Genomic DNA, 25346 nt, shown 5'->3' on the forward strand with positions numbered 1-25346 from the left:
CATGAATTTTAGCAGGTCCAACTTGGAAATTAGCCAGGTGGTGATATGACATGTATTGTCGGAGTCTTCGTGTAGCCCAGACTAGAGCACACAAACCTTCTCAATTGGTGGATATCTAACCTCGCAATCAGTAAACTTTTTTCTAAGGTAATAAATAGCTCTTTCTTTTCTCCCAGATTCATCATGTTGCCTCAGGATAAATCTCATTGAATTCTCAAAGATGTAAAAATATAGGAACAAAGGTTTTCCCGGGATAAGAGACATTAAAACAAGAGTATGAGACAAATACTCCTTTATTTTCTCTAATGAGAGTTGGCAATCATCGTCCCATGCCCTAGAATTATTCTTTCGAAGAAGACAGAAAATCGGATCGCACTTATCCCTCAACTGAGATATGAACCGAGCAATGTAATTTAGTCTACCCAGAAAACCTCAAACTTATTTCTACGTTCGTGGGGGAGGTAGATTCTGGATAACTTTGACTTTGCCTGTGTTGAGTTAATCGATCGACGAAATAGCCAAGAGGGGGTGAATTGACAATTAAAATTTTGGTGGAAGCTTTTGCAGAAAATATAAAATATTTGCACAACGATTTAGAGTGGTTCGACTTTCTCAACCAAAGTCTACGTTACTACCTTAGTTATCCACACTAAGGATTTTCCAATAAATTCACTAATTTGTTCTTTCTTTTAAGGACAAAGAGTAACCTTACAATTCCCTCAAGAATTATACCCCAAATTCTTGAGAACACTCTCTCCCAAAGATAAATACACAAATTTGCAAACTTACAGAAAAACCTCACAAAGCAATATGTTTGCATAATTCTAGAACAAATAAAGAACACTCAAAAATGAATACAATTGAGCACAATAAGTGTTCTTGAAAGCAAAATGAATATTGAATGAAATTTGGCTTGAAATGCTCAAACTTGAGGTTTGATGCTTTCTCTTTGATTCTCTAGCTTCTCTTCTTAATTGTTGTTGATTAATGGCTTCTAAGCTTGTTTAAATACACCTTGAATCACTTTTGAACGTGGGGATCATTGGTGAAGTCAATAGAGTCATTATTGTATAATTATCATTTAAAAATCTGGTGGGATCGTGTGGTGCATCGATGCATAGCTAAGGTGCATCGGTACACTATGTATAAAATTCAAATATTTCGACCGTTATAAGACTTAGTACATCGGTACACTAGGGGTGCATCGGTACACTAATTACATTCGATGTTTCAAAGAGCCAGGAGTGCATCGATGCATGGTCTGTGCATCGGTACACAAAATGCATTTGATGTTTCAAAATATTCAAGAGTGCATTGATGCATGGCTTGTGCATCGGTACACAAAATGCATTCGAAATGGGTGTGCATCGATGCATCAATGTAGTGCATCGGTACATCACTTTGTAAATTTGAATTTTTTGCTCGATTTGGTTCAAAATACTTTGTGAAAATTGTTTCAAAAATATTTTATGTATAAAACACAATTTTATATTTTAGTAGGGATTGAAATTGACCTTTGAAATCCTTGGAGTAATAATTGTGATATTCGAATAATTAAATCGAATATTCTTTGATTATAAAATCTTAAAATCCAATAACACTTAATTTGTTATATTGAAACATCAAAATTTTTTAAACGATCTCTCTCTTTTTGATATAACAAAACATTTGAGTAATTTTAAGATTTTCTTTGAAAAACATTTTTGACAAACAATTTTGTAAAATTACTCCCTCTTACTATAACACATCTTTTCCCCCCTTTTTGTTAAATCAAAAATACTCTATAAAACATTTTTAAACAAGATTTTGTAAAACTTAGCCAATTGTTTTTAAATTTAAATATAGCTTAAGCTGCTAAGATCACAATCAAGAGAAAGGTTAGCCATTAGTTTCATAATTCAATATTCATAAACAATGTGTAATGGTAAATTGGTCATATTCTAAATGATGTGAATGATGCAAAAACTAATAAACATTAAGCTCAAATTGAAAATTCAAACTAAACCAAATATATATAAGCATTTAAGTTCAAATATCCAAATATCCATAACAAATATTCAAACATAACAATCCAAAAACATCAAAATGTTTTAACAATAGATTCTAAATCCAAGAAAACTAAAGCAAGATAGGTCTAGTCATCCAAAGGAGAATCACGAGGAGAGTGAGGATAACGTGCTCGCATCTCGAGTGTGAGCGCATCTAAACGTTCGTTCATCTCCCGTTGTTGAGCCCCCATAGAAGTCAAATGGGACTCAATGGATGTAAACCTCATATCAAATGTCTCCAAAAATGATCGAAAGTATGGAGGCACTTGATCCTCTTGGTGTATCGACTCGTCCTCAGGTGATTCATCGTCGATATCTTGCATAAGTTGTTGAATCTCTGAATCATCGTCCGCTGCCAGAGGAGGTGGAGGTGGAGCATGTGAAGAACTTGCTCCCGGTGTTTTCTCAGAGGTTCTAACCCGTTGACTAGTTTCCTTATCATTTTTCCATCTCGATTTCTTTAAAGATATGAGATTAATAAGGTTCTGAAGAGGGATGAGAATATCAAGAGTGACCCTAAGACTGAGTTTGATAAACAAATTAGAAAGGAGACAACTGTAAACCAAGTTTTCTACTTTCTTAGATGGGACAATGTTTACGGTATCTACTAACTCAATAAAAATGATATGTGGCAGATTTATTTTCTTGTTATGTTGGATACAATGTATCCACCATAAATCTATAACTCTAAGTGATTAGTACCTACCTCCAGATGGTCTAAACCACCAAGAGATCATCAAATGAAGGAATTGCTCGTGATGAGTTCTTAAGGTACTAGCATTATCCTTAGACTTGTAGGGTGTTGCCACAGTCTCCTTTTCATTATATAAACCTAAGTTATCTAGTTCGAAATGGGTAGCGATTGTGTCGGAGTCAATAAAAATGAATTGTCCTAAAAGATATGATCGAATTCCTATAGTTTTGGTTTGACGCTCGTTTTGGACACATACCACATTGAAGTAGAAAATGCAGACTAATTGATGATAAACGATAGGTTTGAGTTGACAAAGTTTATCAAAATTCCAGGATATAAGAGTAGGAAGATATTGAAAATTCATATCTTCTATAGCGTGGATCGAAGGGATACGCTTTTCTCGGATTTTGCATGACTCAAAACAAGCATGGTACCTATGGTATAGATATTGTCTACGACTAGGCACATTGAACAAGAGTTTAGAATAGTCATATTTGGGTCATTCGGGTTTGGATTTGGATTAGGTGGAGGAATATGAGGTCGGTTTTGGGTTGAACAACTTGATGAAGTCCTAGGGCGTTTAGGATTAGACATGGTTAAGGAATCGGAATAGGATGGATACCTACAATTTTGAAACACATGTATGCAATATAATCAATCCCAAAACACAAATGAGTCTGCAATAATCAAGGTTATCTAAACCAAATCCTAATGGGCAAAGTTTTGAAAACTATTTGGAAAATAATGTTTGAAAATCATAATACATATAGTTTTAATGAAAACAACATATTTGAATCAAAAACATCAATTAAAACAATAATTTTTGAAAATATTTTTTTATTTCGAAATTCAAAGAAAATTTTAAAAAATTGTGTGTTTTTGATAAAATTGATTGTAAAAACTAGTTTCTAAACATTAAATAGTCAATGACCGATATTAGTTCAACCTAGAACTAATCAAAACTAGTCCTAAGTTTAACAATTAATAAAACAGGGGTTTTTGAAATATTACCTTGAAAATTTCAGATTTTGTGAGAATGAGATGTAGTTTGCACGAATTTAATGATGTTTGCAGGATCAGAAGTTGAAAATAGAGTAAATTTTGACTTGAAACCGTTGATTTGAAGCAATAGAGAGATTTGGGTGATTTTAAGAGGGAGTGGTGAGAGTGTTTAGGCATTTGGGGTTTTGAAAAAAAGAAGATTTTAAGCATTTAAACCCAAAATCCCGATGGGTGTATCGATGCACAGCAGAGTGCATCGATGCACATTCAAGGAATGCATCGGTGCATCTTCATGATGTATCTATGCACATTCAAGTGATGCATCGGTACACTGTCTAGTGTATTGATGCACAAAGCACAAAAATGTCAAAAATTTGTATTAAACACTTAAAATGCTAAATTAATTAGCTCTAGTGGTATTGACAACTCATATATAAAAAATTAACTATGTTCAACCAATCAAATCTATCCTTAAACATTATTTGAACATATAATTAATTTTCACTAAAAAACATAAACTCCCCCTAACTATTAGCAAATTTATGAGCATTTTAAAAGTGCTTAAATTATTTTAAACACTAAGTGAAGATAGGTCAATTAAACCTAATTCTCTCCTAAGTGTCCAAAATCTTTCTTTATCTAAAGGTTTTGTAAAAATATCCACTAATTGGTGCAAAGTATCAAGAAATTCTAGAACTACATCTTCTTTAGCGACATGATCTCTAATGAAATGATGTTTAATTTCAATGTGCTTAGTTCTAGAGTGTTGAATGGGATTTTTAGTGAGACAAATAGCACTAGTATTGTCACAATTGATAGGTATGGTACCTACTTCAATTCCATAATCTAAAAGTTGTTGTTTCATCCATAAAACTTGTGCAAAACAACCACCCGCTGAAATGTATTCTGCTTCAGTGGTAGATAATGCAACATAAATTTTTTTTCTTTGAAAACCAAGAAATCAACATATTTCCTAGGAATTGACAAGTACCGAAGGTGATTTTCCTATATATTTTGCATCTTCCATAATCCGCATCAGAGAAGGCATGCAAGCTAAAGCTAGAGTCTCTAGGATACCAAAGTCCTAAACTAGAAATGTCTTTAAGGTATCTAAAGATTCTCTTAATCGTAAATGTGATTCATTAGGGCATGATTGAAATCTAGCATATAAGCAAACACTAAACATAATGGCTGGTCTACTTACGGTTAGATAAAGCAAAGAGCCAATCATTTACCTATACAATTTAACATCCACACATTTACCTCCTTCATCTTTGTCAAGCTTTGTAGAAGAACTCATTGGAGTGACATGTGGTTTCCCATTTTCCAATCCAAATTTCTTGAGCATATCTTTGACGTATTTTGCTTGATTGATGAAGATGTCATCTTTTCTTTGCTTGATTTGGAGTCCCAAGAAATATGAGAGCTCCCCCATCATGCTAATCTCAAATTCACTCTGCATTAGCTTAGAAAATTCTTGGCAAAGAGCATCATTAGTAGAACCAAATATTATATCACCAACATAAATTTGAACTACTAATAAATCTTTACCTTTTCTCTTTAAAAATAATGTAGTGTCAACCTTCCCTTTTGAAAACTTTTTTAAATTAAAAAGTTTGACAATCTTTCATACCAAGCTCTAGGAGCTTGTTTTAAACCATAAAGCACTTTTGTCAATTTAAAAACATGATCTGAAAATTTTGAATCTTCAAAACCAGGAGGTTGTTCCACATACACTTCTTCTTTTATAAAACCATTTAAAAATGCACTTTTAACATCCATTTGATATAATTTAAATTCGTTGAAACATGCAAATGCTAATAACATTTTAATTGCTTCCATCCTAGCTACAGGAGCGTATGTCTCATCAAAATCTATGCCCTCTTCTTGAGTATAGCCTTGTTTCTCACTATATTACCACTTTCATCAAGCTTATTCCTAAATACCCATCTAGTACCTACAATAGATTTATTACTAGGCCTATCAACTAATGTACATACTTTACTTCTCTCAAATTGATTTAACTCTTCTTGCATAGCCATAATACAATGTTCATCATTTTATGCTTCTTTAATATTCTTAGGCTCTATGCATGAGATAAATGCAACATAATTACATATATTTCTAAGAGAAAATCAAGTTGTTACCCCTTTGGATGGATCACCTATTATCTCACCAACCTTGACATAGTTGTATTCTCTTGGGTAAGAGACTTCCCTTTTTTCAATGGTTGGATTCTCGAGAATATCATGAGTTTCCTCATCTTTCGTTTCTTTCTTGATAATGGTTCACCAACGTCATATCTAACATCATTTGTGTTTACAATACCTACATCATCATTCACACAAGAATCCTTCATCGGAAGGGGATTATCATCGAAAACAACATGTATAGACTCTTCTACAACTAAAGTTCTTTTATTAAATACCCGATAAGCTTTAGAATTTAAGGAATAACCCAGAAAAATTCATTCATCACTTTTAGCATCAAATTTGCCAAGATTTTCTTTACCATTATTTAAAACAAAACATTTACATCCAAAAGGATGAAAATAGATAATGTTAGACTTTTTATTTTTGAAAAGTTCATATGGAGTTTTCTTCAAAATTTGCCTAATCATTACTCGATTAATAACATAACAAGCGGTATTTGTGGCTTTCGTCCAAAAATAGTTTGGCGAATTGTTTTCACAAAGCATGGTTCTTACCATTTCTTATAAAGTTTGATTTTTCCTCTCAACAACTCTATTTTGTTGAGGGGTTCTCGGAGCTGAAAAATTATGGCTAATACCATTAGAATTACAAAAATCAGTAAATCCAAGATTTTCAAATTCCGTACCATGATCACTCCTAACACTAGTTATGGAGTAACCTTTTTCATTTTGGGTTACTTTTGAAAACGTGATGAATTTTTCTAATGCTTCATCTTTAGTATTTAAGAATATAACCCAAGTATATCTAGAATAATCATCTACCAATATAAACCAATATTGTTTTCCACCCAAGCTAATAGTCCTAATTAGCCCAAAAAGGTCTAGATGGATCAATTGTAATACTCTACTAGTTGATACATCATTAATGGACTTAAAGGAAGCTTTTTGATGTTTTCCTTTAGGACAAGCATCACAGATTTTATCTTTATCAAATTTTAGCTTTGGCAACCCTCTTACTAAATCTCCTTGAATTAGTCTTTGTAAAACACTCATGCTAGTATGTCCTAGTCTCATATGCCATAACCAACTATCATGCTCCTCCTTAGCAACTAGACATAAATTAGTCATATTAATATAATCTAAATGCACCATGTAAATGTTTCCTATTCTATGACCAAAAAACATAATCTGATTAGATGCAATGTCAATGACTTTACAACCATTTGTTTCAAATAAGACATTGTATCCTTTATCACAAAATTGACTAATACTCAATAGATTATGCTTTAACCCATTCACATATAAAACATTTTGAATTTATATGGAAGAGGTATTACTTAATACCTATACCTTCAATGTGACCTTTTAATTTATCACCAAAAGTCACCTCTCCTCCATTTTTGTCATTAAGCTCGATAAACCGGCTCTTGTCTCCGGTCATATGTCTTGAGCATCCACTATCAAGGTACCATGAGTTTGAATTTGTTTCCCGTGCCTTATAGCAATGCTCATTTCCTTACAAAAATAGATTAATTTTTTATTTTTGGTACCCAATTTCTTTTGGGTTCATATTCATTAGTCTCCAAAATTCTAGTCCCCTTATGTATCCATTTATGTAGGATATCCTTATCTTTAGTAGTAATGAGTTTTTTAGGAACCTATATACTTCTAACGATTTTTCCATTAGAGGTTCTTCGGGGACCTCTATGATTGTAGTTTTTAAAATTTTTTCTAACAAAGTTGAATTTTGAATTTTCTCAATTTTCAAAACATTTTATTCCAACTTTATCAAAAGAATCTTTAAGATCATCAATTTTCTTTTGATGATCATCATTGACCTTTGAAAGTAAATTATAAAAATCAGAATTTTTCTTTTCAAACTCATCTAGTTTGATTTACAAATCTTTAATTTTACTTTCAAGATCATTGTTGGTCTTGGATATGAGATTATTTTCATTTTTTCAATTTTGAATTATCATTTTTATATTTTAAAAATAATTTCTCATAATCCGAAGTCAACCCAGTATATTCCCCTACTAACTCATCAAAAGAGTAATCTTCAAAATTAGATGAGTTAGAGATTACCTGAGAGTTTTCCCCGATGGCCATCATGCACAAGTTTGCTACTTCTTGTTCCTCTTCATCGGAACCTTCATCATCACTCCATGTAGCCACATGAGCCTTGTACTTTTTCTTCGATTGACCCTTCTTCTTCAATTGTGGGCAATCGTATTTGACATGACCCGACTTTTTGTATTCGTAGCAAATGATCGGGTGTTTCTCATTCGATTCAGTTTTAAAGCCTTCATTTCGTTTGAATTTTCCTTCTCGGTTGGGCTTCATCAATTTTCTGAATAGTTTGGCAAATAATGTCATTTCCTCGTCATCGTCGTCTTCATCCGAATCACTCTCATCTTTTGTGGATTTGAGAGCAACTCTCACGTTCTTCTTTTTCTCCTTCTCCTTCTTTGTCTCGTCAATCTTCTCAAGGCCGACCTCATCTTGAAGCATCATTTCATGAGTGAGGAGAGAACCAATTAACTCTTTGAGAGCTAAAGACTTTAAGTTTTTAGCCTCGATGATTGCCGTCTTCTTTGATTGCCAAGATTTTGAAAGGGAGTAGACTAACTTCCTCACAAGCTTCTCGTTTGGAATGATCTCTCCATATGATTTGAGACCATTGACAATCGTGGAAAATCTATATGTCATAGCTTTGATATCTTCTTCCGGTTTCATCCTGAAATTTTCATAGCTATGAGTTAGAAGACTAATTTTAGATTCTTTTACCCTATTTGTGCCTTCATGAGTGACTTGTAGTTTATCTCATATCTCCTTGGCAGTTGTACAAGTTGAAACTCTCCCGTATTCATCTGGTCCAAGAGCACAAAATATAATATGGATAGCCTTTGAGTTGAGCTGGAACATTCTTGTCTCTACTTCACTCCACAATCTTGAATGAGTGGAAGGAATGAAATATCCATCTTCTATGATATTCCATGCTCCCATGTCACTTGCTTGAATGAAATACCTCATTCTATTCTTCCAATAAACGTAATTAGCTCCATTAAAGAAAGAAGGTTTGTTGACGGGCATAGAATCAAGACCGAAGTTAGAGTTTAAAGTGGAGGCCATTAATGACTTGAATATCGATATAACTCTTCTCGAATCGACTCAAGAGGCGATTAAACCTTCAAATGATTGAGGCTGTAATACCAATTATTGAGTTAATCGATCGACGAAATAGCCAAGAGGGGATGAATTCACAATTAAAATTTTGGTAGAAGCTTTTGCAGAAAATATAAAATATTTGCACAGCGATTTAGAGTGGTTCAACTTTCTCAACCAAAGTCTACGTCCACTACCTTAGCTGTCCACACTAAGGATTTTCCAACAAATTGAATAATTTGTTCTTTCTTTTGAGGACAAAGAGTAACCTTACAATTCCCTCAAGAATTATACCCCAAATTCTTGAGAACACTCTCTCCTAAAGAGAAATACACAAATTTGCAAACTTACAGAAAACCCTCACAAGGCAATATGTTTGCACAATTCTATAACAAAGAAAGAACACTAAAAAATGAATACAATTGAACACAATAAGTGTTCTTGAAAGCAAAATGAATATTGGATGAAAATTTGGCTTGAAATGCTCAAACTTGAGGTTTGATGCTTTCTCTTTGATTCTCTTTGATTCTCTAGCTTCTCTTCTTAATTGTTGTTGATCAATGGCTCCTAAGCTTGTTTAAATACACCTTGAATCACTTCTGAACGTTGGGGATCATTGGTGAAGTAAATAGAGCCGTTATTGTATAATTATCATTTAAAAATCTGGTAGGAGCGTGGGGTGCATCGATGCATAGCTAACGTGCATCGGTAGACTATGTATAAAATTCAAATATTTCGACCATTATAAGACTTAGTGCATCAGTACACTAGGGGTGCATCGATACACTAATTACATTCGATGTTTCAAAGAACCAGGAGTGCATCGATGCATGGTCTGTACATCGGTACACAAAATGCATTCGATGTTTCAAAATATTCAAGAGTGCACCTATGTATGGCTTGTGCATCGGTACACAAAATGCATTCGAAATGGGTGTGCATCGATGCATCAATGTAGTACATCGGTACATCACTTTGTAAATTTGATTTTTTTAGCTCGATTTTGGTTTGAAATACTTTGTGAAAATTGTTTCAAAAATATTTTAAGTATAAAACACAATTTTATATTTTAGTAAGGATTGAAATTGACCTTTGAAATCCTTGGAGTAATATTTGTGATATTCGAATAATTAAATCGAATATTCTTTGATTATAAAATCTTAAAATTCAATAACATTTAATTTGTTATATTGAAACATCAAAATGTTTTCAACAGTCTGTATCAACCTCAATGCATTTTCTACTAACAACGACCCAACAGCTTCCCAGATGTTACTCTAAAGGTGCACTTGTTTGGATTCAACTTATATAATATATAACTATATAATATATAATAATAAATATACTATATAATATAAATATACATTATAATATATAATGTATGTAATATAACTATAATAATTGTAATATAATATAACGTAACGTAACGTAACGTAACGTAACGTAACGTAACGTAACGTAACGTAACGTAACGTAACGTAACGTAACGTAACGTAACGTAACGTAAATTGAATTATATAAAAATTGATTTACATTAAATAAATTATTAAAAAACAAATATTTTATGATATTTGGACGTAGCTACATAAATCATTTCTAGTTGATAAATTTTCATATTACAAATATCAAATAAAATAAATTATTATTTTTAAAATGTTAGATTAATTTAGTCAATATTATTATTAAAATATCTTTTTATAATTTTACTAATAAATATATTTTAAATATTTTAATAATTAATATATGAACTAAAATAATATTAAAATTTTATATTAATATTAAATAATATTACTCTTTATTAATTATTCAGAAATATTTTTGCTGAAAATATTAAATAGTATTAATTATATTCATGATCTATTATAACTGAGTATATTATTCTAATATTTAAAATAACATTATATTATATCATTAATACATTAATAAATATATTTTGAATATTCTAATAATTAATATTTTGTTAACATAATATTAAATTATCATATTAACATTACATGTATAAAATAATATTAATCATTACAAATAATTTAATAATATTATTTTTATAATAATATAATATAATATAACTGAATATATATTAATATAATATAATATAATATAATATAACTGAATATATATTAATATAATATAAAAATATAATACTATTAAAATTATATTATATATACATTAAATATTTTAATAATTAATATTTTCATTAAAATAAGATTAAAATATTATACTCCCTTTTGCCACATAAAATATGTCCATTATTGATTTTTTTAGTCAATTTTTTTTTTAAATTTGGACTAGTTATTATTTAAAATTTATTATTGATAAAATTATGTAAAAATATATTTTAAAAACCTTCAATCAAATAATTTTTAAATATATATTTTATAAAATCTAATTATTTAAAATAATCTTGATCAAAGTATAAAAAATTTAATTTTTAAAAAGTCAATAAGGGACATTTTTTAAGAGACGGAGGGATTATTAATATTAAATAAATAAAAATAATATTATTTTAATGACTTATATTTTGAAGTGAAAAATTAGAAAAATATTTTACGTAAAATTAGATGGTAAAATATTTTAAAAAAATACAAAAGAACTAGGAAAATAAATTACATTGAGAAAAATCAACTACAATTATCAAACACCAAAAAATATTTTCCGTAAAATCAATTATAACTATCAAATATTGAAAAAAATATATTTTTTAACTATCAAACGCAGAAAATTAAAATAACAATTTTCAAAAAATATTTTTCAGCCATCAAATTCTTTGAATATAATTCAAAACCAAATTCATCCACCCTTACTTGAATATAATTCAAAACCCCAAATTCAATTAACTCAAATGGAATATTACAATGCTCAATATAAAACACGGTAAGATCGAAATCATTAAGCTTGCTTAGGAATTGAACAACTTAATGAATTCTCTATTCACACCGCCGAAACTTAAACTATCGACTTATACATATTTATTAAGAAAAATGAAAACCCAAAGTAAGGTAAGATGTACATAGTTTGATTGAACCATTTTCGAAAGGGAAATATAATAAGAAAGGTTTGATAGAAAGGCTTTACACAATTATTTTTGAGAAATCAAACAATCAAATCAGCAAACATTTTACAAGAATAAAATTAGTGTAAGGCGAGACGAAAATAAAAGACTAAAAAAGCCAAATTCACATAGTTACAAGGTCATAGTATGCACACTTCGAAGATGCCCCCTTAAAAACAGACATCCAAGGTGATAAAACTCTCTATTAACGGAATCCGAGGGCGTTAGAAGGTCCTATTTTGTAGGCAAATAGAGGATCCTCTGTTTCTATTGCCATCGCTGCAACGAACATCCATCCGTTAAACACCAGAGGGTCTTTTTTTGCTTAGTTAATAGCCCACACTGCGAAAAATGTAAGTTAAAAGGAAGGCCATGGGAAAATCTCTGTACAAAGAAAGAGTTTCCTTTTGTCGCCCAGAAATTCTTCCGCGTTGTGTAAAGCACCAGGATAACTGTTTCAGAATTGAAGAAATATTAGTGCAAGCAACAATACGTGTAATGATGATAGAACATTCTCGGAGTCGGGAACAATTAATCTTAAATTTTGATATGAATGACTTTGTTTCGGATGTTCAGCGTATTCAAAATGGATCTTCGAAAAAGTTGATAAACAATGTGCATAAGTTTTAGCCTATGTTACCCAAATTCGGAGGTGTGTGTTGGGTATGTATTCTCTAGTTTTTGAAGTTTTTCTATATATTAAGAGGGCCATACCCTGTACCCATATCCGGTTATGTGTCATATACGAAATTCTAATGACAAACAGTAAATGTATGAATATGTGTGAACCGATGACTTAATATGACCAAAGTTAAGATAGGGCATACCTGAAAGTATGTTCAATCCCTTGATATACACAATCGAGAGGCATATGAATTGACAACTTCAATCACTACGTTTTTTTTTCGTTTTCTCCTGGCATTCCTGAAATTTAAGGTCTCAAGAAATAATCATATATTTCTATAAAGTGGCAAAACACCATTTAATTAATGTCCGAAGAAGTAGACAGAACAAAATGTCTCACCTTTGTCTCTATTTGTACAGCAGATCTGGGAGCATATATATTAGCATACACCATCATCCAGTCTCAATGCTCACAATTTTTAATCTTTTTTTCTTCTTCTTCTAGAAAGTAAGGGAGTTGAGCTTGGAATCTCGCACACTTCGCCAAAATTCAATAACTTTGCAACTTAGAACTACTTTGGGATTCCAAAACTATCTTGTGCAGGCTCACTAAATCAAAGCATACATCAAGAACAGACTCAGAGAGGCGGGCTACACGTTGCTAGGGTTAAAAATTCATGAAGGAAAGTCATGTTAATGAACACTGCAGTGTGTCCGGCCAGACGTATATTTAAACTCTGCAGAGAAGAATCATGAAATACAAAGAAGTTCAAAGCTCATTTGATAGCTGGAATATCCCGCGCATCTGAAGATATGGATTCTCAAGCAATTTTTCATTGTTACTCTGCAGATTTGACACACAAACAAATACTTCAGCAACAGATAAAAGTAGCAGCAACAAATGCTGTTATCTAGAATTTTAGACTAAAAACGCCATCAATATTCATTCCAATATTTTCATCAGTTATTCTCATGTACCGGTGCTTCATAATCGCAATTAAGTGGGTTCATACTCAACATTGATAAACCACGTACCTGTTGAGCTTTATAAACAAGCTTTTGTAGCATGTATTGGTACTTTTCTGGTTTCTCGGTCATCATTCTCTGCAAAGTTCCCATACTTGAATGGCTTAGTTGAAAGGATAACCACAAAAGGAAGAACTAAAGAGGGAAACAAAAGGGGAATAGAAAGCAAATAAAATAAAGCAAGTGGGAGAGGAGAGAGGGAGAAAGAAAATCGCAAGATAGATTTTTCTTACCTTCAATAGGAAAGCTGAAGAGTAATATGCCACCCTAGAATCAGTATCATCCAAAAGTTCCCTAAAAGGAAGGGTAAAAAGGTAAGTTAATATTTCGAAAAGTCTGCAAGTAAGCTTTTGTCAAATTCATTCTTCACAAGCAAGAAATTGAGATCACCTGAAAAATTCTTCTCCACCAACTTCCTGAAAAGCTGTAGGATCGGCGGTACATTTACCAACTAGAAGCAAAAGAAGGGTAGCCCGAATGTCAGAAGTAGCACCAGGAAGGTTCCCTCTTCCTTTGCTTCCAACGGCAACACCTAGTGCGATGTTATCAGTCGCTGCACCTGCAAGCTGAATCAAAGGCCAATAAAACAGAGCAGCTGGAACGCGTGCAACTAATTGCATTGGCGCAATGGCTTGCCCTCGGAGTAGAAGTGCAGCCATAGAAGCTGTCTCACAAATAGGACTACTAACACCGTAGGCTGATTTGCTATCAGTTTCCTCCATTACTTCATCCCAGCAACCGCTTGCTTGAGTTACAAACTCAGAATTACTAGTTTTCTTAATTCCTTCTGCACGAGTGAAAACTTTAGTCCGCTGTATTCCTTCGCCAAATTGCATTGCAGTAGAATGGGGAACTTTCAAGCACAATTGAGAGAATAAAATATCACACATCTGTTCAACAAAGAAAGGAATTGTGACACTTGGAGTTCTAAATTGCAAATTAGGAAACGGTGCAGAAGAGTTTCAAATGAAAAATGTAAAAGTTAATGATAAAATCCTCAAAATCTCAGATGAATACAATCTGTTTTACGCTGTGCATCTTCTATTTGTTTGGAAATATGAGTGGATAAATCCATCAGAGGACCCAAGAATGAAGTTCAATCACAATAAACATCTTACTCTATTTTGGCCATCTAAACTTCATATTCTTCAAAGGTTAAATGGAAAGAGGTTTACTCAAGAATTACAGGTTACAGATGATGATGGACAAAAGACCACAGAACAACGAAGCAGGAGCATGTATATGATGAAATTGTCACGTACAACCTTGAATGATTCATAACAAATTCAAAGGAGGGGGGAAAGGGATACTTACGACTTGGTATCTCTACAGAATTTTGAAATGGGTCTATAGTCCCTGACAGTATAAAGAGATCTAAATGAAGGGTTTTTGTCCAAAGTCACTCCAGTTGGTTAAAATATGAAAAGACACTTACTACTATACCAGAAAGATCACACAAGCTGGCCAAAGTGCATGTAAGATCAGGTATCAAGAAAGGTGGTCAAATGAGGAATCTCATAGGATCTAAGCACATCTAACGAATATCCATAGTCCATACTATATAGTGGAAAAAACTTAGAAAAGTGATAATACAAAAAACCACTAAAACTTCACATGTAACAAATCAGAAAGTCAAAAGATAGAAAACAACAGTATTGCATAAGTGTTCTACCTAAGACATTGTGGAGCATTGCTAAGTGGGAGGTCACTAGCGGTTTATTCAAGCTTTGTTCTTGTCTTCTGTTCTCTTTTATAGATAAATTGATTTTTGCCCAACCAATAAACTAAATCACAATATATTAACTATTGTCACTTGGGAGTAAATTAAAGAACCATGAACTTGAAAGTAACAGTAAAATGGTAGCTCGAAATTTTTAGATTAAATTAAGCAGAAAAGGCTTAAATCAAAATCACCCTCAGTCCTCCAAGGATTCTTTCCCAGGGACTGAAAATAGAGACATGCACTAATCAGAAAACCAGCTAATCAAGAAGGATTTTGATCCAAGATAAGCTAGAAAAAACTAAGAGGGGCATTTTACTTGAGAAACACCAACATGGATAACACATCATCTTCACTTTCATCAAATCAAATTTGATGATTTCAAATATCTCTGACATTTTGAAGATTGTTTGAAAGCTATCCACGCAAAATACCTTTAAAATATTTATGCGGTCTGTCTCGTTTATTTGAGCTACCAAAGACAAAGCACTGCTCATGATGTCTATAACAGTATTTGCATTCTCTAGTCGGGCATCTCTATTATCATTGCTAACATCACTGTTGCTTGGCTGCTGCATTTCACTCTCATCTAACAAAAACTTGCACCGCATGAGAAGCCTCTCCAGAACAATTAGGAAGCCCCACCTAATGTAATTGTTCTTTGACTTTAGAAGACCACACATCAACCAGATAGACAAAGGTATATCAGAAGGACCAGGAGAATCATGAACCCCGGCATAAGCAATTTTATTCTGCAAGCTCTTGACATTGGACCATATACTCCCAGTCCTTGTCTCACTTATTTCAGCAATAAGCAGATCTCCTAACCAAACAAATCCATTTTGGCGGTAAAGGATTCTATCTGAATGAAGAAGAGAATGAAAAATGGACCAAGCAAGCTTTGCTTTCATTGCAACACCATTTTGCATAGATAAATCCTCAATATTGTCCTTGAACTTGTTGGATTTTGTTATCTGTTTAAGATGCAAGAACTCTGTGTCCAAATGAGTAAATGATCGTATTATTTTATCTAATTTCTCTGTAATATTTTCCAAAAGCTGCAAAGGAAAACAAATAATAATCAGAAAGCAGATACATACTTGCAATTCACATGGACGGTTATCACTTCAGCAAACTCCCGTGAAATATTAGAGATGAGGTGAGCAATATGCACAATTTAACATGATAATGCTAAACCGTCCACTGATTCATTTTTTTATCTCCATAGAAAAGCTATACTTGCAGATATGAAATGAATCAAACGATGGAATCATATAAGTGATCATACACCACAAGACCAAATCAACAACCCACTCCCACCCACCGAACATTAAAACATACTGGTTATCTCAACACAAGCAGAACTGCAAAAATATTTACAAGAAATTACCATATGTAAGCGCTCGCTGTTAGGGTATCTAGACAACGTCGTAGAAATTGATCTTCTCAAAAGCTCCCCAATTCCTTCCACCCCGAGCTTAACAGAAATATAAAAGGCTTCCGGTGCATCAGCCAAAGAGAGCAGTGCAGCAATTGGCTGAATCTCATCAACACTATATTCAGAAACTCCAGTTGATATGCAAGTTTCATTTATTTGATGCAAAACATAGTCGAAAAGCACCAAATAAAGATGCTTTCTTTCTTCCCTTGAGGTTGACAACGAATACTGCACTTGATAATTGAAAGAAAAAAACATGCACATTAAAATATTCCTCTATATTTAAGAACTTTTGCATATATTTCCATTCACTCCCATATTTATTAGGTGTTTAAAATCATAATGTTAGTTTATTTTAGGTCAAACAACTTCATAAATATGAACATTAAAAGCCATTACTTAGAACAAAACTCACATTTACAGAACTTAGTAAAGCAATTGGAATCCCCTGCTTCTGTCATGTTATTAAACATTGAGTAGGGTCCAAAGATTTTTCATTCAGGAATCATTTGGAAAAAATAATCATTTAAAAATTGTTACATGGAAACCAAGAGTAAGAGGAATATTGCCTTCTGCAGAGGACCAAATAAATCTTATTTCTACACATGCCCATATCAAACTAATCAGCATACCTCATAGAAAATAAAATCAATTCCACCAATGAGGTCAAGCTGGTCAACAAGAAAGCTTGCAGCGCTCGTGATGGCTGTGGTAGAATCCTCAGGTACTTGATATAACATGTTTGTTAGGATACTAACAAGCTTGCAATGAACAAGTTCAGCCCAGGAATTTATCCTACTTATCACCATAAGTGCCTTGACAACCTGAAGACAAGTGAAGAGACCACAAACGAGACAGATTTATTGCCATAATATTAAGTTTAAATAGATTAAGCTAAAACCAGCTACAAGCCCAACCAATTCATAAAATATCTCAAAGGAAATCCAACCAAATTTTAGGTCAGCTTTGATCATCAAGACTGCATGAGCATAGTTTTGATAAAGAAAATCGTGGAGCATGAATAACACAAAAGACGTGTGAAAACTAGAGTTATGGCTAGCATACAAGATGAGACCCTGAATTTTTACACTTTTCCTAAGTAAGCCATACACTTTTATAAACCCAAATAAGCCTGTAACCTTCAATTTCCGTCCAAATAAGACCTGCCCATACAAAAAAGCTGACTTTTGTTACAGCCAATGCTAGTTTGATTTTTTTCTCCAAATGGAAGTTAGTGTGGTCTGCTGATGTGGCTGAAAATTGAAAAATCTTGAAAAAAATATTCAGGTACAGAATAAGGATTGCGAGCATACTTGTATGCAATAAAATATGGTCTTACGTGAGAAAAGTGGTAAGGTTCAGGATTTTCATTTTGTCGTTGAAATTGTTGTCATTTTAACCTAAAATATTCCAATATATTTAGTTTTCCAATGACATGATGGGAATATGCTTCCATTGCAAACCAAATACCAATCCCGATATCACTATCCCTTAAGGCTAGAACTGAACCACATATCAAGCAAATTATATCAACATATAATGCAGAGGGTGCACTATGTAAAATAAAACTGAAAATTAGGGCCAATTAACACTTTCAACATATGCAATTTACCAACAAGAAAAGGATTGTCTTTCCATTGAGGCATACCAAATACCACCCAATATTCTCGGAATCTAAACGGTTGGAACTGAATCACATATCTAGCAAATCCAACCAACTTTCAGTTTTGCAGTCCATCAGACTACAGTAAAGGAGAACTTGCTCCATGCATGACTCACATAAAGTGGCATCGGGATTATTCAGAGGAATTGTAATGCTAAGATAAAACCCTGCATAGATTGATCGTAGAAATTCTTGCAAAGCAAAGTTTGAACTTTGTTGGGGCGCACTTCACACTGCTAAAGCATGCCTCATAAGTTTGACATGATAGATGCGAAAGTGCCATGTTATCAATTGGAGACCAATAAGTCTACAGGGATGTTTCATTTTTTCGTAGATTTTAAAATAAATGGTGCTTATTTTACAGGACACATACTTTCAAAAATTGGAGACATGTACAAGATAGAACATCTGAATCACCTCCTAGACATAATTTCCTCCACACACGCAGACAGAACTCTCGTGTGTTATGCTAGGGTAAGAAAACAATATGGTAAATTTGGGAGAGCTAAAGGAAGTGGTAGTTAGGCAGGCAAAACTGACTCACCCTGATGTCAAGTCCCTCTAATCGATTTCTCCAAATGTTGCCTCTATCACAAACAAAATATAGTAAACAGCTTAGGGCAGAAGCCCAGACAGATTCTTCCATCTCATCAGCCTGCAAAAAGTAGGCATGAGAGAGATCATAAAGACTACCAAGAACAAATGCAATAGCATGGAAAACTAAAATGGAAGTAAAGATAAGCAGGGGCTGAACATCCTAAAACCAAAGCAGCCAAAGTGCACAAGCTTCAGTTGAAAGACAGCCTGTACCTGAACAAGTAGGAGAAGTATCTCATATAAAATGTTTAAAATCCAAGACTCAAATTTATCAATAGCTGAGGGCATTCCCAACTTCTTGGAAGAATCTATTGTCCTCATCCCTTGTGTGATAAGTTGATCTTCACTATTTAAAAGTAATTCTTGAGAATACTCTTCCTCAATTGGAGAATTATCATCGATTATCATCGGCTCTAACAAGTGTGCATGGACTGCAAGATTTAGAATTAAATCAAAAACACGCACCCTACACGCTGCCCTTGGAGAACTAAGCATCTCCTGTAAGAAAGCTCATAAAACAATGGTAGGAGTTAAAAGATGTTTTCACAATACTTTTGAATAAGAAACTAAAAATGTAATAAACAAAAACCTGAAGCATAGATAGAGTGAGAGGAGCAGCAGTTCCAGAATCCAAGACATACCTACAAAACAAAATTTTCAGCAACTCCATGCCAACAATCATCATTACATGTGAAATTTAAGAGAAGAAAACAAGTCAAGAAATGCAATAAAATCAATCACACGACTCTGTGCAAAAACAAGTCATATTGGCAATTCAGATCAAGCCCCTGGTAAAGTTTATGAATAACTGACTCTTGTAATGGATCAGATCTCCACCTATCTTAAGGAAGCAACAATTTGAAGTGTGCTCAAACCATGTTCAAGAGGAAGTCAACTTCAGATACTTAAAATGAATTAATACATCGTTTTCTTGGAGAAATTTTTGTTAAATGGCAATGAATTAGTGAAACATTCCAGAAGAATTAGAAGAACATGTACTTAAGATTGCAGAATAAAACTTAAAAAAAAAGAGGAAAGTTTTTCACCCTTTACATAAGAATGATTACAAAATAACTTATGCACCTTAGGCTAATACGCAAAATGTAATATTATTATTATAAGGAAGAAGGTTGCTAGGGAGAGAAAGAAAGGTTACATGTAAGGCATAAAATATAGGACAAAAGAGATCCATGTAAAGAAGAATAAAGAAACATACATGTCAATAACCAGTTTAATGAGGACGCTCACAGCCACATCCATTGATGGCTTTGGAGTGTTACTACTTAATCTAGAAGACACCGTCATGGTGTTAGCATTTGTAAAAGATGTCTCAGAAGAAACAGCAGCAATGACCTCGCATACCTCAGCAGAGTTCAAACGTAGAGGTTGTTGTTCACTGATATACACAAAAATATTTGATGAGAGAATAAAATCATAGACATAAACTCAACCACATTAAGATCTAACAAACAGCACTTCAAAATAAATACAATAATTATGCACTCCAGCACAAGAACAATGCAGGCTAGACCAGCCACGGATCATGATGCTATAGAACAATTATACAAATTGAAGTAAATGGATTTTTTTTTTATAGGAATAGGAGGTCTCATTAAAAACCTAATTGAAGTAAATGGATATTAGTAAATGCTTCTCGTTCAACCCAACAACATAAATGTCCTCAAATTAAACATGGAGTGTTTGCTGACAGGAAAAAGGGAGAATTACAAAAGAAATATAAAGGGATGTCAAACTGCACACCTGTAATGACGATATTGGAAAAGTGGTCGAGCACGTGGGCGGAATGTGCTCGCTGGAGAATCATCCCTACATGAATCAAATGCAAGAACCCAAACTGTAAACATACAACTTTTTTTTTTTTGATAAGAAGTGGAGACCTCGTTAAAAACCCCCTTCATAATTACTAGAACACCATAGGGTACTCCACTAAACAGCGGAAGGAGGAAAAGAGTGCCTATAATTTTATTAATAAAAAAGAAACAGTACAAAGCAGATCAGTACAACAATACTAATAACCCAGTTCAGGAAGCATGAAACAAGAGACAAGAAAAAACCAAAACCCAACCAAAACACCCTATCTTAACCTATTCCTGCCTTATCTAAAGCGTCTGCTTCTATGTTTTCTGGCCTAGCTACCCAACGGAGAATGCCCTCCATGATCCTAATCTTATCCGCTATTTCTTTAGAAATAGAAACATACATACTTGGACATTTATCCAAGTTATTAACCCACTCCACACTCTTCTTACTATCACTCTCAATAATCAACCGCCCCTTAGAATACCAGCTAGATGATTCAAAAAAGATTAGGCCTGATTTAAAAGCGTTTAGTTCCATTAAAAATCAACTTCATTCAAAACTAAGCATAGTTACTTTTCTCTTAAATTCAACAATTCCATCTTACTAATTATATCACATTTAAAGAAGCTGAAGTTTCAGAGTATTCAGAATGTTATGCTAATATTCCCTTAAACAGAAACACATCTTTCTAAATTCTAACTGGATCAGTTAAACTCGTTTAAATCCAGATTATGGCAGGCTAACATCAGATTAGTTGTACCAAATTGACAAACTCCATAAAAGCAGTTATAATATATTTGAAAATGGTTTTATAGACAAACAGAACCTATAGCTACAAGATTCCAACCATTTAACTAGGAAAGAATCTTGAAATCATTGCCTTAAAAGCTACCAGTCTATGTCTTTCCACACATCAAATAGCAAAGATAAGTCTGACAGCACAACCATATGAGTATGACATAGCATAATAAATCCCGATGAACCATGATAATGTTAAGTGAGACAAAACATACCAAAATTGTTGAGGTCCTCCTTTACTACGTTTCAATGCAGTAATTGCTCTCAAGTGGGAGTGAGCAGAAGCAGAATTGCCAATTGTTGTGACCGGTGAGGGCTGTAAGAGTTGATCAAGATAAGGCATATCAGCTGTTCCGAAATATTTCCAAGGCTGGTCGTTCATTTTTGCTTCCATGTCTCCAACAAGTAAAGCCGCTGCTCCTACTTCTAAGAAATTATGTGTTCTCATGTCTTGCACATTCGCATATTGATCGCTGTTTTTTTAATATAGAACATTTCAAATGTTAAATTTATTTAAAAACAGCAGAACACATGGAAGAGAGGTATTAAAAGCCAAAACATACCAGAGACGAGACACATAACGGAAGAAAATAAAGCCAACATGAACTATATGATACTTGATAAGCATACGCAAATTGCAATATGAATTACCTTTCAGTAAGCACTGGTGACTGATGATCCCTAAGCCAGCGCCATTTCAAAACATCATGTGCAATATATTCAGGATTCTCTATTCCATCAGCTTCCTCAATGTTTGAAAAGTTTGAAACAGATAAAGTTGCAGCATCTTGCTTCTCTAAAGACTCTCCAGCATTCACAGGGCATAGCTGGGAATTGAAAGATCTACTCAACAAAGATGTCAGCGAAGGAAGTGACTGCCTAGATGCCATGGTTGCCCCAGCAAATGCTGCTGACTGGAATGAACGCTTTGGAATATGTTGAGCCACTAAGGATCTCACATAATTCAATGACTTTACAAGAGCTACAGAAGCAAAACTAGATACAGGCAACAAAGGAGAAGCACTTGCAGATGGTGTTGGTGTTGCTGACATAGTAGGTTGTTGATTTAAAGATCGAGACCAAGGTGACAACCTTCGATTTGGACTAATGTCACATTCAGCAATTAAGTTGACACAAAACCGATCTATTTGCAGCAAAGTCTCCTCGCTGGGCTTATACCTACACCAAATAGAACACAAAACTATAATATAAAATAGACCTTATAAATCTTGGAACTTATGATATTTTTAAATTTTCCAGTCAGTCCAAAACTGGATTTGAACCACAGCAAGTTCTATATTTACAAAGAGACTATACTGGTAAGCAAATTTTATGAATACTTAGATGTCAATTCTGGTTCAAATATTTCATTCTGAAACCAACAAACATTCAAACACTTTCCTATTCTACATAAAATGAAAATAAGAGAAATACAAGTTCACGGCAATAACAGCATACCTTAAGAGGTAACGCTTCAGGAGTGCCACACAACTTCCCACCACAGCTGGACTGGCACAAATTATATACACATTAGGCAAAAAGAAAATTAATTCAAGCACTGTGCTAAGCGTAATAACTAGATTAAAAAGGGAAAAAGTGAATTTTGAATGACATGCAACAACAGTTGAATCAGTAATCAACTGTTAAATAATAATTATAATAATAATGCACCTGGTATATCTTCTATCAAAAAAAAAATAATGCACCTGGTATCAATTGTTTATAACAATCATGCATCATTTTTTTCTTTACATGTTTTTCCTTGCAGTACTATATTCCATCCAAGTGTTTAAGAATAATTGAAAAAAATTGCATTTTCTTCTGCCGCGTCTCTATGAAATTTCCAGAAATCCAAACATAACTCAGATGTGTTTCTAGAATAATTTACACAACTTGTATAACATTGCATAAATTTGGTGTAAATATACTGTCATACGGACGAAGCATTTTAAGCTTTCAACACAACAACTTGTTCAAACAATCTAAAACCACACCATCATTTATCAGAAATAGGCATTACCTCACAATCACTAAAAATCTGTATCTCCAATCTATTTATCACACAAACATGCTCATAACCCCATCTGACTCTACAACACTTTGTGGTCAGTTATATACGTACACTATGCAAATAAATTACCTGCGTTCCCTCTCTGCAATTGTATGCTCTAAAATAACAATGTAAGACTGGTCAATTGTTGAGGGCGCTGCCAGATAGTCCTGTCATTGTTAAATATCTGATATTATAAGGTTCAAATACCAATTCCACGGGTGAGGCAAAAAGGTCTAATACTAATATTTTTATTCTAACAAAAACTCCAAAAGAATCTAAAATACACGAACCATGATATTACAAAATTCAAATATAAATTCTACAGGTGAAGCGAAAGGAAAAGGCTTCAAATTTCAAGTAGTTAACTTAAGTTGTATTCCGTTGTGCTTTTACAAAGTTTTTGTTTGCCCCAAGCAAAAGAATAATTGTGAAGAACTAGAATTTCAAATCTAACTTTTGCAAATAACAAAATGCACTCTTAAAATTCTTTTTCACTATTAAACTTAACTCAATACATTTGGTCATTCTCATTTTTAATCAAATATGATGTCCATTTTCATTATTGGATTCCACCAATTTATAAACATATAGAACGTTATCAGTAATTTAAATCCATTATGTTTCCAAAACGTTTTGCCACCTAAATGAATTCTAAAAGAGAAATCTATTATGTTTTCTTTTCCTTTTTTTCAATATCTATACATAGCAGAAAACCACTCATTATATTACAAAACATAAAAAATACACAACAATATTTCAAGATCTAAAAACAAAACAATAAGAGGAACTTCAAATCCAACAAAGAATAATAACGAACCCGAAGTGTCCTCGTTGCTTCAGTTAAAACCAACGGACTCCCATGGTGATACGAGCTAACACCTCCAGGTCCCGCAGCCGGCGACGAAGAAGAAAAAGACGACGAGGAAGAAAGACAATCCGCCACCGCCCGACGAAACGGCTCGGGCGGCTTCTTGAGCGACAGAGATCTAAGCCGCAACACTCCACTAGCTGTTCCTAACTGAAACCTCGAGCTCCCGGGGCTCCGACCGGGACTGAACATCGTTGTCATCGGATTTCCGCTTGCTCCGAATCTAAGCTACGACTCTCTCACAATCCAACTCCTCAAATTAAAAAATAGAATAAAAGTAAAAGTTTGTTTAGGTTTAATTATTTAGAAATTAAGTGTTTAATTGATTGGATTAGTGATTTTGGGGGTTAAATTCTACATTTGAACAGAGAAAAGTTCGCCGAGAAGTGAGTCTTAGCTGTAAGTATGAGCGTAGTTCTACGCGAGGTGTTATTATGAGCTGGCAACCGGTATTTTCTGATTATTTCTATTCTTACCTTTTGTTTTCACATTTTTTGCTTGGTTTATTTTTGGTAATTTTATTTATTATTTTGTTTTTGTTATCAAAATAAAATTAATTGACCCTTATTCCCATATGTAATGGGGTAAAAGGAATGTAGGATAGTAGACTGTCCTCAACGTCAGGTTT

At 33.3% G+C, this 25346-nt stretch overlaps 1 protein-coding gene across 2 annotated transcripts; it reads right to left on the bottom strand.

Moving 5' to 3' along the window:
- Nucleotides 1–13232: 13232 nt before the first annotated feature.
- LOC120115440 lies at nucleotides 13233–25101 on the bottom strand. 2 transcript variants are annotated; one of them, XM_039136162.1, is made up of 17 exons: nucleotides 24668–25101; nucleotides 23938–24017; nucleotides 23256–23306; nucleotides 22449–22976; nucleotides 22013–22270; nucleotides 20940–21005; nucleotides 20395–20574; nucleotides 19768–19819; nucleotides 19392–19676; nucleotides 19126–19236; nucleotides 17551–17742; nucleotides 16871–17146; nucleotides 15915–16538; nucleotides 14151–14650; nucleotides 13994–14054; nucleotides 13770–13838; nucleotides 13233–13578 (listed from the first exon to the last, which is right to left on the bottom strand). In XM_039136162.1, the coding sequence occupies exons 1-17, from the start codon at nucleotides 24917–24919 to the stop codon at nucleotides 13504–13506; spliced, it is 3660 nt and encodes a 1219-aa protein (XP_038992093.1). In that variant the 5' UTR covers nucleotides 24920–25101; the 3' UTR covers nucleotides 13233–13503. The 2 variants fall into 2 exon arrangements, with proteins under 2 accessions (XP_038992093.1, XP_038992094.1); XM_039136163.1 differs by lacking the exon at nucleotides 24668–25101 and having other exon boundaries at nucleotides 23256–23301; nucleotides 23938–23997.
- Between the last annotated feature and the right edge of the window lie 245 nt (nucleotides 25102–25346).

The sequence above is a fragment of the Hibiscus syriacus genome, unplaced genomic scaffold, assembly GCF_006381635.1.
Source record: "Hibiscus syriacus cultivar Baekdansim isolate YM2019G1 unplaced genomic scaffold, ASM638163v2 tig00110264_pilon, whole genome shotgun sequence".
In the NCBI taxonomy this organism is placed as follows: domain Eukaryota; kingdom Viridiplantae; phylum Streptophyta; class Magnoliopsida; order Malvales; family Malvaceae; genus Hibiscus; species Hibiscus syriacus.